General features: G+C 33.1%; 1 protein-coding gene across 5 annotated transcripts in view; it reads left to right on the forward strand.

Annotated features, from left to right (window-relative positions):
- Nucleotides 1–16,814, forward strand: part of LOC125059403 (IQ motif and SEC7 domain-containing protein 1) — a 164,543-nt gene that overhangs the window by 77,502 nt on the left and 70,227 nt on the right. For all 5 annotated transcript variants that reach the window (XM_047663814.1, XM_047663808.1, XM_047663810.1 and 2 more), the window contains one exon: nt 44–336. In XM_047663814.1, the coding sequence (XP_047519770.1) occupies nt 188–336 (149 nt within the window). In that variant the 5' untranslated portion in view covers nt 44–187. The remainder of the gene's footprint in view (nt 1–43; nt 337–16,814) is intronic.

Here is a 16,814-nt window from a genome sequence, read left to right on the forward strand (position 1 = left end):
TAAGCGATTCCCACATTCCTCATGCCATTATTTATTGTTTCAGATGCCGACTGTGTAGCGCAAAGTTCATACAACACTATTTGAAATAGTTTAGAGCGTTCTAAATTTAAAATGCGCGAGTTTGATTGGTTCGAGCGCTCGGCGTACCAGTGATAGTGATGTGTTGTGACGGTAGTGGTTATCGATAATGGCGACGATGGATTTGACTAACGAGGTGGTGCGGTTACGCGCCGAACTCGAAAAAGTATCGACTGAGCGGGATATGCTGCTGTGTGAGGTGTCGAATTTGCGGCGAGAATTGGAACTGAGCGAGCTGAAAAACTTGCAAGATGACAGGTTAGTGAATACTTCATCTATTAAGTAATTCTTTTTTTATATATATTATTTAATATACTATTTAACTATATTACTAGTTAAATTCTGGAAAACCATCAAATATGTCGTCGGGTGATGAAAAGTAACTAAAGTCAATGTTCATAATCTAAGGATAGGAATTGGCCAGTTTTTGATTTAACTTCTATGACCTAAAGTCCTAAATCCCCCATGTGGGGAAGAGAACACCAACCTGATCGGTCTTGGGCAGCTCTTTTGACTTCAAGTCATTCCAGCTTTAGCCTCTGCAATAATGCTTCGTTTCCAGCCTTGCGATTCTGTAACTCACTTTTCCTTTTTGTAACAATAAACTACAACCACCTTCCTTATCAGAATGCCAAATCGTAAAATGACTGCTTTACGACTGATTTGAGCGAGACCGCCGCTGTGAAAACCGCTGTGAGAGTTCGAAAAGTGATTTACAGAATCGAAAGACAGGTCTGTTTCGGCCACATTTACTTTTGCCAAGTCGAGAGTATGCTTGGCTATGAGACTTGGATTACACATGTGTGGCCCACTTCTATTTTCGGCTTTTTGTTCTCTTTGGTTTGATAAATAAATTTAATTGTAGTTTTATAATACTTGTTATATTTTCATTCTTTATTGTTGAATGTTCAAAATATATTTTAACAAAACCTTCATAACCGTACAAGACGACAAGTGTCTACTATTTTCGTAACTGAGCACCCTTGTATGTCCCAAAAACTGGTACATATATACAGTATATAAAAACACTTCCGTTCAAACAAAGGGTGCCTTCGTCGTTTCAAAGCCTCAGACGTACTGTTTTGACTGTGGTTCAAGTTTGACATTATCTTAATGAAAGATTTTCTCTCAATTTAATGTATGACTTGTTGACACAAAGCGGTCAGGGGAACTTTTATTTAATCCAATTCGGAGTCAGTGGTGTTACACTACCTACACTTGTTTTTACTTTTATCTTAATATTATAATCTTGTTATTGTCTAATGGAAATGTATTATAAGTTCTTAAACAACAACTATGCTTATAAGTTACAACAAAATATGTCGTCACAAATTTCAGTCAAGGAAAAACACACAAGCACAGGAAAAACTAAAACTGAATACATAGACTGAAACTTATACACAAAAATGACGGTAGATAGAAAAATATAACAAGGTTTCATTAATGTTAGTAATTAAGAAAAACGTGATACCCTATTCACTGAAGTATTAAGTAGCAGATAAGCGAGCCGTAGATAGGTAATACTTATAGTAGAAACTAACTATTGTGGTCTCTGGCAGAATGCCCAGCGCTGTGGAACATTCTGCTCTACAGCATAATGCTGAACCAGGGCCAGTTACAACCACAACACACAAATTACACACGTAAAATGTACATTGTTCCTTAAAAAATATGTTTTTTTTGTTTCTTTTTTGATTTTTATTATTTTGTGTATTTCTGTGTGTGAGTTTAGTAATAAATGTTATTAGACATAGAGTCTAAAATTAAATAGTAGAACAAAAGAATGTTTCCGATTATAATTCCTAACCGTTCATTGAATATAGACCGAAGAAATATCTTCGGATCCCTGACGCGGATAAATCGTTCCTTTTATTGATTTTATCAACCATTAGTGCGGTTTTTGCGATGCAGCTGTGCAGTGAGTCTATTTAATGTACCAATTAAATAAAGCTTTGTTGGAAGCGGAAACAATTATTTGTTTTACTTTTACAAAGCTTGTATCGTGGCTAATTTTGTTTGCTTATACTTTCTATATTAAAATTGATTTTTATAAAAATTTTATTTATTAATTACGTAATTTCACTTCGACTTAGATTCCAGTCTGCTTGCATTCAAACAACCTTGCATCCCATTGAATTCGCTAGCCAAACATTAATAAATATATTATTATAAAATGTGTGGTACTGTATTTGATATCGCGGTGAGAAATGATGGAGTGCTAAAATATACAATACAAATGCAAATACATCGTTTTGTATTAGTTATAATTTTTCTATGCAAGAAGTTGGTAACCATGGTAACTAATATTTTAGTCCACGTTATGTAAACACATTCTCTACTCAGTTTTTACACGTTGAAAAACGCCATATCCCGTAACTTGGTCTGTGCAATGGCAGCCTATTACAGCATTGTTCATCAAGGCTCTATGGCTAAGTTGACGGCAGGTCCTTTCTGCTGAATGAAACCTCTTCGCAATGTTCCCGACTTATCATTCACTCTCCTTTCAGTTCATTTATCAATTGTTTCTTTCGTTTTATTCATAATAATATGCGAAGTAAAAAACTTATAAGGATTTATTAATACTTTTTTAATATTAGATAGGAAAAATAGTGTTAAAAACAATATAGATAATGATTTCATATCTCTACTTATATGATGATTGAACTATATAGCTTAACTATTCGGAAGTGTAAGCATGCTCTTAATAAAAACAATATACAAGCTTTAAGGCTTTTTTGGCTACTTAGTATCCGGATTAAAAAAAATATTTCTTTCGTTATTTTTTTTATGTTCGTAACCTACATTTTAAGTTACTGGCCCCGAGACGAACCCTTATTTTAAGTTTTCTAAAACCATATTATCAACAAAATATCAAAAAACAAACAAATTCTGAAAATTCAATTTTTTTTGTATACTTAGAAAACACGTTATGGTAGGTATTTTACCTAACTAGTACACCAATGCGTGGCGTTGCCGCGCGCCGTCTAGTATGAAAGAATTTGCAAAAAAAATATCAAAAAATTCAAAAATCATTTAATCATATGGGTAACACATTGTACACTTATGACTTGTCAGTAAAGAAATACATATTAATGCTTCTAATTTTACATTTAGTGCCAGTTCTCAAATCAAGGGCGTAGAACGGAAGAGAAGAATTGGCAATAAACTCTCCGCCACTCTTTTTGATCGCCAAGTTTTTTTACACAACGTTTGTAAGGAGCTGCAACCATTAAACCATGTTCCACATGACATCTTAAGTAATTAATAATAATAACAATGCAATGATGTTGATCGACTCATTTTATCTCAAATTGTTTGTTAAGGGTTTTTGGTTACATTTTCCTTGTACTGTTACGATAATATGCATATTACACCTTGCATTATAAAAAATGACATAACTCATTTTCTACGTTGTATATAGATGATATATGAGTTGTTGAAATAAATATTAAACCCGGTTTTTTTATCGCAACGAGCAAGTTTTTAGTCCTCATATGATGCCTGAGTTTAATGACGCTCATTAGAATATATAGGGCAGGATGCCGTGGAATAGCAGTGTAATTTTTGACCCAGATACTAAAGGGAAACAGTATATTTTCCCACATTTGTATGCAATATTTTTCTCATTCTGTTACATTAGGACACGAACTCTTCTTTAAATATTGAAGCTTTCGTTGTCATTAAAGTCAAAATTATTTATTCATTTAGAGAACCTAATGTCCACTTATGAACGTCAGAAAAGAAATACATTATTAAATGCTTCTAATTTTACATTTACTGCCAGCCTCAAAACAAGGGAGTGGAACGGACGAGAAGAACTGACAATAAACTCTTCGGCACTCTTTTTTATCGCCAAGTTTTTTGTTTTACACAATGTTTGTAAGGAGCGGCAACCCATGTTTCACATGACTTCTTAAGTAATTAATAGTTTTAAAAAAAACAAAGATTTGAACGAGTATGAAAAGTAGGAGTATGTAAAAGCACAGTTTTTATCGTACTATGAAGTACCTAGTTCAGGCCAACGCCAATCTAATTAACATATTGTGTAGTGTTTAACAATCTAATACCATACGTAAACCATTTTCTTTTATTTTTCTTTTCAATTCCAAACCACCTTTTATCTTAAAAATGAATTCAAATTCTCAGGTCCTTATAACTATATGTTACGCTCCTCCAATAGTTGCTTCATCTCATAGCTCATCCTTCTTAGGCAATTCGTTTAGGATCTCAGCCATTAAGTTGCGGAATAGGCTGCGGACTAACTAACTGCCTAACATCTTTTAAAACTCTTCTGCATAAACATTTCTTAACCATATCCTATCCTGCTCAATCTAGACTTTTATAATTCTTGTATTTCTTATTCTTCTGTATTGCATTGCAATTCATGAATCCATGAGATTTTATAGTTTGTTTTATTAATATTCTTTTTATAAGATTTGGTTATGCACTTCTTTCAGTTTCCATCCATTATATTACTAGGGTTGTCTGAAAGAGATCGCTTGTTAGCAATAAGGCCGCCTGCATCCTATATAACTTTAATGTCTTGTTATTTGTTTTGTATAAATTTAACGAAGTGTGAATAACTAAAAAATAAACCACCGTCCACATGGACTTCAATCAATTGAGAATCAAATTACAACGCAATGATCTAAAATTTCTAAGCTTTCGATTTTATTGGACGATATGTCTCGCATTCTTCCTTTAAGCTATTTGAATTCAATTTATCGTTATGCAAAGTAGGAATGTACGAATGTTTGATTTAAAATATATAGTTGATTGTATAGGGAAATATTAAAGTATTTTTTGAGTTTCAATTGAACTATAGATATAACCAAACAAAAATATTAATCCACAATATTAAGACATTATTTTATAGAAAGCAGCAGTGTAGGCCTGGTGGCTTCAGCGTACGACAATCATACCTGAGGTCGTAGGGTCGATCCCCGGCTGTGCACCGATAGACATTCTTTCTATGTGTGCATAAACATTTGCTCGAACGGTGACAGAAATGAGGAAACCGACATGTCTTAGACCCAAAAAGTCGACGGCGTGTGTCAGGCACTGGAGGCTGATCACCTACAGGCCTATTAGATTTAAAAATGATCATGAAACAGATTAAGAAATCTGAGACCAAGACCTAAAGAGGTTGTAGCGCCACTGATTTATTTATTTTATTGAAATATCAAAATAGGTATTAATTACAACTTAAGAATATGCAGTACAAAATTATGCTCTTTTTGATGTTACACTTTAAAGTTAAATGCGTATTTAAATCAAGATAACTTCAAAGCCGTTTCGATTTTACATTCCTGTTAAAGTCCAGCTTAAGTTCATTATGTTTGTGGAAACTTTCACTGCAATCAACTGAAAGCTCGCAAAGTTCTGGACCTCATTACTACTGCATTCATACTTTGAAATTTTAAACTTTTCTCTTGATGAAGATAGTAAGATGGTATGATTTAAAGGGAACTAGCAATTTAAATAGGAGATCTTTGTGGCCATACTTAATTCTAGGTAAATTTAAACTTACTGACGCATTTTTGTGGTGTGTATTTCGAATAATATTGCAAGTATGAATTTTATACGATAGGAATACTAATGTTCCATACAGGTGTCTAGAAAGCAACGTATGCGGAATTTTTTCAAAATACGTTCCAATATAAAAGTAAAATATTATTTTTTGGATATAACCTAATGATATAGAAAAAGTGTATGTAAACTTACCATGGAACATGTCAATTTCCTCAGTATGGGGCCGTTCAAGAATTACGTAATTATTAGAGGGGCCAGGGGAATTTCTTATTTGGTGATTACGTCAACAGTAATTATTAACTTTTTTTAGGTTTAAGAATAACTTAATTTCTCATAAGAATTGCATACAAAATTCACTTACTGAGAAACACATATTTAAAACTAAGATTAAAAATTAGAAATTAGAATTTTTTTACACATGTGTTAGCTTTTATTATTTATTTAATTATATTCTAAATAATTTATGAAACATATTCTTTTGCTACAAGTGCGCATGTGCAATAATTACTCATTTGACTCGTTCGGTTATTTCGGTTCGGTTTTCTAATTGTTACGAATTGACTCGAATAACTGCCCGAAGTGGGAAGGTCGAGTCAGTGGGGACTAGATGATAAAACAGCTTGTAGCACATGCGCACAGGCAATTCCTTTGTTCAAGTTGAAGTTTATACATTTTACGTAGGGTCAGTGTGTGAAATATAGTAAATCAAGTCATCATTGGAGTGTTTAATTTCCTACCCTAAGAACTAGATCAACTAGTCCTAACACATGTTACCCACACATTGTCTATGCTTGAAAACGAATTGCATGTTCGAGGATTCCTACAAAACATTAATACATTAATGTACTATTATTTTTGAGAGCTTTGCTCACTTTTGCTGACAAGAGGAAGGGGGGCATAAATTGCAGTAAATCTGCTTACGTAATGCTTGAAACCCCTATTTAGTTGGTACAGCTAATAAAAAACTATAACGATGAAACCTTTTCTACATGTGTAGTGCTTTGATCTAATTGTCTTGAAATTACGTGGTTTAAAACCTCAATATTGATATGTAATCGCTATTGTCGTGGTATTAACAACACCGCAGGCTTTCAGTAAACCCGTTTGAATCCCGTTTATGCTCCAATGGATTTTTATATCTATGTGCGTAATACTTGTGTCAAATTTAAAGGGAAAATAAAAATTTACTTCTAAAATATATTCTTGCATCAAAGGAAAACATTAACGGTCCCTAGTAATTAACATATTTTTGTACGCACTCTGTTGCGGTAATTACAAATTGTTAACTTTGTAAAGATGACTTTGGATTTAAATAATTTAACACCACTAAATATATTATTAAGTATCACTTTAACATGACCCACTTTTTGTTTAAGTAAGTTAAAAATGCTAATAATTGGTTCAAAGATAAGTTATTTCTCAAAGAATTACATTAACTAACTGAATATGTTTAAAAATCTATTAAATAAATAATTTAATTAATGACAAATATAGTTGTCACAGTATTGAACTAACGCTAGTCCCCATACTAGGGTCCCAATACCATCCGTATGACCACGACGTCCGTCGTTCCAAAACTGAGCGTTTCTTAAAACAGTGTTTGCCGCGCACCGCCACAAGTATTTTTGAACTAATCCGACTTAAGGTCCTTCAAGAGAGAGCGTACCAATTCTTAAAAGACCGGCAACCCACTTGCGATTGTGAGTGTCCACGGGCAGTGGTATCGCTTAACATCAGATGAGCCTCCTGCCCGTTTGCCTCTTATTACATACAAAAAAATTAGAGAGCCTGTGTGTTGTGGGTACTACACTACATCACAATTATTCCGTCATGGTGCATGTTCAAAGGATTTTTTTTAAAAGAAAAAGTAGTCTTTGTGTTACATCTAATCAATCAAAATACGTATAAGACCTAAAAGGAAAGGAATAAAAGCCTTCGTCGTAAGAATTAATAAAAAATTACCAAAAGATTATCTCGTATCATATACTGTTTAAGTGTATTTCTTTATTTCGTAATCCTACAGCTAACTACAGCTAGCTATAGAATACATAATATTTACAAAAAGGCTCAAACATTTACAAAAGGGAAAAAAAAAATTTAATACATTTAACTATGTAATACCTAATTTGGCTGTGTTGTGTAATGATGTAAAAGTGAGGGTATGTACGTGAAGGTATATGTGGGGTATGCTCATTTAAAGTTTATTTAAACTTGTAACCAATGTTTTTAAAATTCTAATTTATACAAACACTTGTGCATTAATACGTACCTTCGTACCTGCCTCATGAATTATATAAATATTTTCTTTTAATATCTCCAAGTCTATCAGACAATTGTATGTTATTTCATACAATGAACGTCACTTTCTAAAATTATGTTTTCGTTTTGCGGGCGCATCATAAGTGATTTGCATAGTAAAAGTGCTATTAACGTATGAAAGAGAAATTATATTCGTACGTTGCACTTAGGAACTCATTTTATTGTTACATATTATGTATTTGTGTTTTATTTCATAACAGAGGTAAACGGCACGAGAGTCGGCTTATGTTAAGTGATACCGCCGCCACATTGTCAGAGGCTCGCAAGTGAGTTGCCGGCGTTTTAAGTATTGGTACGCTCTTTTCTTGATATACCCTAAGTCGAATTGTGAAATTGCCTTAAGAAACGCTCAGTTGTGGAACAAGGGACGTCCAGGTGATTCGGGGGGGATTTCTTATACTGCCTCGATGTCCGTTGATAAAACTCAGCTCAGGTATTAATACGAACAACTCGTCTCAAAATTCTCCGTGATAAATGCGGTAGAAGATGCCGAGAGACTCCACATTTCTACGCAATGCCATGGGATCAAGCAGTTCGGAAAGTGTGCACGATTTGTATTTGGCACAGAAGGATGATCACCTACTTGTCTATTAAGTAAATTATACAGAGTACAGAGTTCAATGAATGCTTCTACGTAGCCTTGTAGGTTTAGAAGAGATTATTATTTAGTTGCCGGCATAGAACCCAGGACCACCGGCGTAACTAAACGGTAAAAATCTACTGATGTTGGTTTGCTATAAAAAACAAAATTTAGTGAAAATCTTGAAGAGTAAAATAATTTACTTAGTCACTAGAAATATAAGTCTCTAAATTATCTTAATGGGCCATTCTCTTGGTAGAATAAAGTTATGAAATGTACATTTCCTAGAAAATTTTCAGCTATTTTTAAACTTCAGTGTAACCTAGTTTCATGTTCCTGATCGAAAAATCCTTACGGAAATATGAGCAGATGTTTTCAATTGCTTAAAGCTCATTTGAGCTTAAAAGCATAAACTATAGAATATTCACTACAATAGTACATTTGCTATTGTGTTTCTTTTTGAGACTTAAGTCCATAATCTATTACCTTTTCTTACCAAAATTAAGGTAGAATTAAAATTGTTACCAAACCCAATTCTTCTTCAGTCGCGCTCTCATTTCTGAAGGTCGTGCTAATGGCGCCGGAAAACTTCCTCAATTCCCTCCTGTCTTGGGCGAGCCTCTGCGTCCGGGTGATGGTAAAACCTGCAAGGAACTTTAATTGATCGACCCAATTAGTAGGCGATCAGCCACGAGGTCTAGTGCCCTCCACTCTGTCTTAGTATGGACAAGTTTGTTTCCTTAGCAGTCCAAGAAATTCTAAGCATCCTCCTCCAGAGCATCTATTTTTCTCCTTCCATTGTCCAGGTTTCAACGACATAAACTCAAGAGAGAATACAATTTGAATAGAATAGAATAATAGAGTAAAAATTAAAGGTCAAATCCATTATTGTTATGTTTGAAATTCAAAAGATGTATCTTCGTTAGATAAACTGCCTCGAAGACATGTGAACACATTGTAGGCGTTGAAACTTTAATAACGCCACATGCGTTTAGTCTATTGACGTCATAGACAAAATATATTCACGAACTATCAATCATAATAAGATAAAAAAGGTTCGGTAGTACTTAGAATGAAAATCGAGTTAATAAACTAAAAGGTGACTGCCGATCAGTTACCCGAAATATTAAAAAGCTTCAGATGGTATCTGGAAGATTTCTGCAATAAAATATATACGTCACTCACTCCGCTCCGCTTATGAATATATAGGAATGGAAATATATTAGGAAACTTCAAAAAAATTATAGTAAAAAACAACAAAAAGTATTTTGAGTCCAAAACTTATATAAAATTTATAAAAATCCAGTAGACTTCTTTAACTAAGATAATTGTGATGATTTAATAGTTAATATTCTAAATTATGTTTTACTGAAAACTATAGTTTACGAATTTTAGACGCAGTATACAGAACCACCATAGAACAAAATTGTTAGCAAGAAATGTATATAAAAAATCTAAACTATATTCAACATATTGGAAATACGAGGGCTTTCTTAGTATTATTATATACAGCAGAACTAATAACGATACAATGATGGATCTATCCATTAGCATTTTGCGAATCCCCAGGCCTGTTGGGTGACGTCACTTGACCTTGTAATGAGGTCACGGATCCACTTTCCGTTTCACACGACTGTTTACAAACATACACCGATGTCTTCGGGCGATTCTTGAGATAAGGAAATTAGCCAACCGGAACTTGATCCTAATTTATTTTATTGGCAATTTATTTAGCGATATATATTAACTATTAAAATAATTTAAACTGATTTGAGATTGGTAAAACATTAAATTGCTATTTGAGGCTAATGGTAAGCTAATATTTTTTTATAGAACAGAGGGCAAACGGGCACCTGATGTTAAGGGATACTGCCGCCCGTAGACGATAACAATAATAAAACAATCCACAATTATATGCTTTGTTTCATAGAAAACTGGTTTAAAAAGGTATTAACAATCTCATTCAATAGTCAAATGTCAAAGCTCATGCCGATTTACGGAATGTTCCGGTCCGGCGTTAAACTAACTCCAACGTTGGAAGTTGGAACTACACTATTTCGAATAAATTCTCGTTCGAAATTCAGTTGCAGGTCAAAAGAACACTTTTTCCAATATTTCCCTAACTTGATTTAAAACGACTCGTATTAACCAATAGTTTCTGTGTTTAGAGTTATATTCTAATAGAGCAGTTGGCCTAGTTCAGCGTGCGACTCTCATCCCTGAGGTCATAGGTGCGATCCTCGGCTATGCACCAATGGACTTTATTTTTATGTGCTCATTTAACATTCGCTCGAACGGTGAACGAAAAGATCGTGAGTAAACCGCCTTAGTCCCAAAAAAGGACGGCGTGCCTTGGTACCTACTTGAAAGAAGTTACAACCTTTTTAGGTCTGGGCCTCATATTTCTGTATCTGTTTCACGATCATTTGTCAATCTAATAGGCAAGTAGTTGCCAATACACCACCACTTTTCGCCACTGATAATTTTATATTTTAATTGACCATCCGATGTAAATATTTTTATAATTTCAGCGTTATTAGTAAAGATTACATAGTTGATTGCGTATCCATAAAATAAATACTTGTGACCATGACACGCGGAGAGCAATGAGATTTTAGTAATTACCTAAGTTTACATTGACCTATTGCATTATCATTGCGAGTTAATTTGTGTGTTAGATTCAATGGTAAAGAAACCACAAATTATCACATTAAACAATATCATTGTACCTACAAAAACGTATGTCCGGCGTGAAATTTTAAATGTGAAGAAACTAGTATTTATTTCGTAATCCTACAGCTGACATAAATTATAAATAACAAACAGTTACACTGAAAAACCAGAGGTGGAATACATAACATTTAACTACAAAAAGGTTCTAAAATTTACAAAAGGAAAAATTTACAAATAAATAAACACTATTCAATATATTAAACTAAGTGGTACCTAATTTGGCTGTGTTGTGTGATGGTGTAAAAGTGAGGGTAAGTACGTGATGGTATGTATGTGGGGTATGCTCATGATGGAGGTGATTTAGCGCTATGGATATTCTAAATACTCCTCTTAAGCATATTCGCGATAGCTTAAACAGTGGTCGTTGTATGTCCAGGCTGCGCGATACAAAACTGAGTTTTTTGCTTAGTTAGTGTTGATGTGAGGAACATGAAACAAAGCACGATTACGAGTCTGGTTGCCAGGAATAAGGAAGGGCAATTTTTCTAGAAGGGAGCTGCAATTAATTTTATTTGAGAAGATGTTCTGTAGTAGCAATAAATCATATTGTTTTCGCCGAGAGTCTATTATTATATACTAGATGGCGCTAGCAGCAATCGCGGTTAGCAAAAGCAGTTGGTTTGGAGTTGACAGAAGTCAAAGTCATCGGGATTGAATTCAATATTGTTTAAATATGAGGTTATTGTAAAAAGCTTAAAAAGAGATTGATAATTTAAATAATTGTCTATCTATCTTTCAAACCCCTAAGTGATAAGGGGTGTCCACCACAAAACAATTTTTTATATTTTTTTATGAATTACATACAACCCTTAATTTTCACCCCTCTACGATAACCCCTTTTTTTATTATTGTAGATAGTTATTTTTATTGAACTAAAACAATGTTTCTTAGAAATAATATACATGGCAAAACAACGTTTGCCGGGTCAGCTAGTTATCTTATATAAAAACAACTCGATAGTGAATGATACAATTTAATTTAACAATAATATTTATTCTTGCAAGAATGTGTTAAATTAAATAAAAGTCACTCTCTTGTCTTTCAGTTATTCATTGAATTTACTTGATAAAACTAAAGTGGCCCACGCTATGTAAACTGGGTTGGCCTAAAAGCAGTTATTCGAAGAATTCCTTTGAGGGTCCCGTAGTTTACACAAGATGTTGGAACTTCTATATTATTAATTAATGTTTCTTGTGTTTTGATTAATTATAACGTGACCTCTCTTGACTGAAAGATGTTTGAAAATTGTTAGAGAGAATTATAATAAAATCATTTTACTTTTTCAAGAATTCATTTCAAAACTTGTTCTGACAGAGATATCCTATTTAAATATCCTCATTTATAAAACCTAAATTCACCTAATTTCACTTTTACTTAAAACTCTGTCGGTTTTTATAAGTTGTGCTTAGGCTGTAATGGAAAGAAACATATTATTTATTTTTATGTATCAATGAAAATCTTGTCAAAAACTTAATTTTAATAGCGCAATTAAAAGGAAAGGCGTAAATTTCGTAATATATAATTCAACTCGAGAAAAACATTATCGTACATATAATAATAATAAACTAATTAATAATAATATAAAAAAGCCCGTTTATTTTCCTATCATGACAAAAAAATACAGCTTCTCCTTTACATCCTATATCCTAGCTACCTACAGTACCTACCGTCGATCGAAACCCTTCACGGGTAAAGGCCTCCTCCAGCTTTTTCCAGCTGACTCTGTCTTTGGCTTTCTTTCTCCATTCGCTTCCTGTAGCAGGAAGCATCTATTTACATCGTACTTATAGTTGACTTATAAAGAATGTTAGTCCTTAGTTCGGATTCCAGCCCCAAATTAAATATGAAATAAAACGTAGAACGTGTCTGCGTTTACACAAAAAAATTTGCTCTACTTATCACCACGGGACTGCACCTCTACATTGCACATGGGAATACTTAAATCTCGTTTACATACATAAAAGTCATGTTGTAGTTGATATTATATAATTGGCCAATTGAGACTTATCTCGTAACAAAGCACTAAGTTACGTAAACTCATGCCCTTAGGAGCTTTTGTCAGTATAAAGCTTTAGGATTGTAAAAAGGCTTCATTTGTAACTACAAAACAGAGCGTTAGAGATATAGTGACAACTTGTGTGTGTGGTCATAAAAACATAATTACTATATTATTATTCTAAGTATAGGTACATTGCTACTAAAATTTATTTTCCCTCAGAGCGCAGTACTACCATGTTAGGTGCAGTAGTATAGTTCCAACGGCTGAGCTTTATTTTTACCGGCGTCGGGACGTGATGACCCCATCACCCACTGTTGAAATAACCTGTGACAGAGGTTACTTCACCAGTGCAATCAGTTAACCTTCTTCCTAGTGGGAGTGCCATGCTGTTGCTTTCGGGCTTCAGCCAAATGGACAGACACGACCGGGGCAGTACCACTGTCTCACAAAAAACCGGCTAAAGGTTCATCTTATTGTACCCGCCTTAAGAAAGTTTATGCAGAAGAATTTTTAAAGAACCAATGAATTTATGGAATTTTACCTTTGTGTTTGACCTAAAATAAACATTTATTAATATACCCGTATACCAAATAGCAGCAAAAATATTTTCATTGTAAACAGTTTGAAACTGTAAATAGGTTGATTGAAATCTTTCAGCAGAACAACTTCCTTGCTCAATAAATTGTATACAGGTGCACATTTAGTGTTATTAATAGGGTGGAAGTTTATGTAAACGTGTTTTATAACTGGGGTAAAAGATAAATTAGGATGGGAGGGTAATTTATCGCAATTTATGTGATTAAACAATCATATTTCATAAGTTATAAATAATGGTCTCCTCAATAAACCTATAGTGGTTATTCTCTACTACGCCGGAGATATTATAATACGAGGGTGGTGCACTCTTTATTCTGTAATTCCTGTACCATATTATGTAAGGGCTAGTTGATCTAGTACTAAGGGGAAGGAAATTAAACACTGATGACTTGATTCACTATAATTCACTTCACTGATTTAGTAACTTCAAACTTGATAAAAGGAATTGCCCGTGCGCATGTGTTACAACCTCTATTATAATCTGTTCCCTACTCCGACCAGACCATCCCATTTCGGGCGTTGTTCGTGTCAATTCGTAAACAACTGAACGAGTCAAATGAGTAACTATTGCACATGCGCACTTGTAGCAAGATTCTTAAGAATATATTTCATAAAAAAATGTTTAGAATTAAATTTAATAAATATTAAAAGCTAACACATACACCCGAAGTATTACAAGATTTCTGCTTTACGAGGCTGAGGTGTTCTGACACCACCAACTTATTAAATGAATAAGATATGTTAAATAAATGAATGAAAGGTCACCCATAATTTAAACCCTTACTGTTAAGTTCTAGTATAACATTGACAGAAGGTTCTTCCCTACTTCGGTGTAATTAAGAAAAAATATACTTAAAGAAATTAATAGTTCCGTCCTTCAAAAGTAAATAGACGGTTTCCTACAGTTATTAATAGTTTTAATTGAATATTATTTGAAAAGTACCGCTTGTAAGCGATATTATTCAAGAGATTTTATAGCACTTTACTATAAAGATAATTTATAATATTTTAATCTGTCACAAATAAGTAATTAGTACGCATAAACTGTTTACGTTATTAATCTTAAATTATTATTTTAATTAGCTGTATATTATTACATTCATTAAGTCGTTATAGTCGTTATTAAAACACTCGTAAGATATTATTAGTACTGATTTATGGCCAGTTATTTTATGACAAACAAGCGAGACCATCACAGAAAGCTGAAACGTCGAGCCAAGATTTGAGTTATTAAAAACTTAATTAACTAGAGGACTAGGAAAGTCCTGAAACACGATGACAAAACAAAGAAATATACGAACAAAGAGAGGCGTCGCGTTTAATAATACTAATTATCGTTAAAAGGATCAAAATTGAACACTTAAGTACATCAAAGTCTTGGCTATCAAAGAGTGTTAATGAAGTTAATTTCAAGAAAAACTGCGCTAAGAGATTATTGTCTGCTTAATCTAGTTTTTATTTATTGCGGTTTTCGTGTTGTTATTTATTTCTCGTAGCTTCCTTTGAATAACAAATATTATGTATTCTGTTTCGAAGGACCACCATAATAATCGGTATAGTTGTTTGAGCGTATAGAACTAATTTCTTTTTAATTTTTTTTCTTTAGGATAACGTGTTCGAGTACTTAAAGGATTATTAACCCTATTCAGAACAAATTCACTTTATTTTACAATTAGTATTTTTTTGTATAACATAAGTTTTTAAGATCATATTTGTAAAATCTTAGCACCTTCGCACAGAATTTCCTACAAAAATGATTTATATCCTTCGATACATTAAAATATTAAGGAGACAAGGCATTCTCTTGAATAGCAGTAACGTTAATTTTATAGATAGATAACTAAAGCTACAAATAGTTGCCTACGTTATTGCGTTGAATCATCCGGGATCCGCCCATTTCATCTAAAACACTTGATCTGTTTCCGCCCTTTTATGTTCTCAGTTACAACGTTTAATACGTAAATGACATTTATAGATATTTTATGGTTTACACTAAAGATTAACTAATTTCCCAGTTTTAATGATCTTTATTTTCGTCTTTCATAATATTTTGTGTGAGTAGAAGTGCTTTTGTGAAACTTGTGTTCCCCTTTTTTTAAAGTTAATTTTGTTGGAGATGTACGTTTGTGATGTGAGAGAATGTGGTTGCCGGTTCAATGGTTTAAGGTATGGTAATATTCGTTGAAACATTGAAATATTTAACTAATTTTATGTGATTTTTAATAATTTTCTGTCTTTCTCATTGAGATTGGAGAGACTAACGCAGGGTCCAGAGACCTTTTCTTTTATTTTGTCCTTTTTATAATATTATATAATAGGGCGCAAACGGGCAGGAGGCTCGTGTGATCTTAAGTGATATCATCACCAATAGACACTTCGAATGCCAGAGGGCTCCACAAAAAGTACCTTAAAGATCTTTTACCTCATAATGGATGAAATCCGTTACCATGGTTACTATTTTTATGGAAAAATATTGTAATCATACTAAATTAAGTCTACGGTTTATTATGATTAAAAATAAAAAAACTGGAAAAACGTTTTTATGATTAAGTTTTTATAATTTAAATGAACCATACAGTTTTTACAAAAGTAAGGTGACTATGAGACTAAAAATGTAGGTTTCAAAAATTCTTACATCAGTAAAAAAAAGTATCTTTATCTAAAGAAAAATGACCAGCCAATATCCCAAATATTTGATGTTAATAATAATAAGTGTTCCACGAATGCAATATAGTAATTAATAAGACAGAGTTGCACAATAATTTTGCATACTCCATTCGATATAGCTCCAAATAAAGTGCAATCAGCCTTGTTTTGAACTTGGTTAACCTGGTTAAGCAGTGGCCTCCACTGCACAACCAGATTATGTAATGTACGTATTATGGAATTCTTTTAACTAACAACGGAGTTCTTTACCCTTTTATAACTTTAACAATTTTATAAGTAATATACAATTTAATCAACCTATGTTATTGT

This window comes from Pieris napi, chromosome 19, assembly GCF_905475465.1.
Source record: "Pieris napi chromosome 19, ilPieNapi1.2, whole genome shotgun sequence".
NCBI lineage: Eukaryota > Metazoa > Arthropoda > Insecta > Lepidoptera > Pieridae > Pieris > Pieris napi.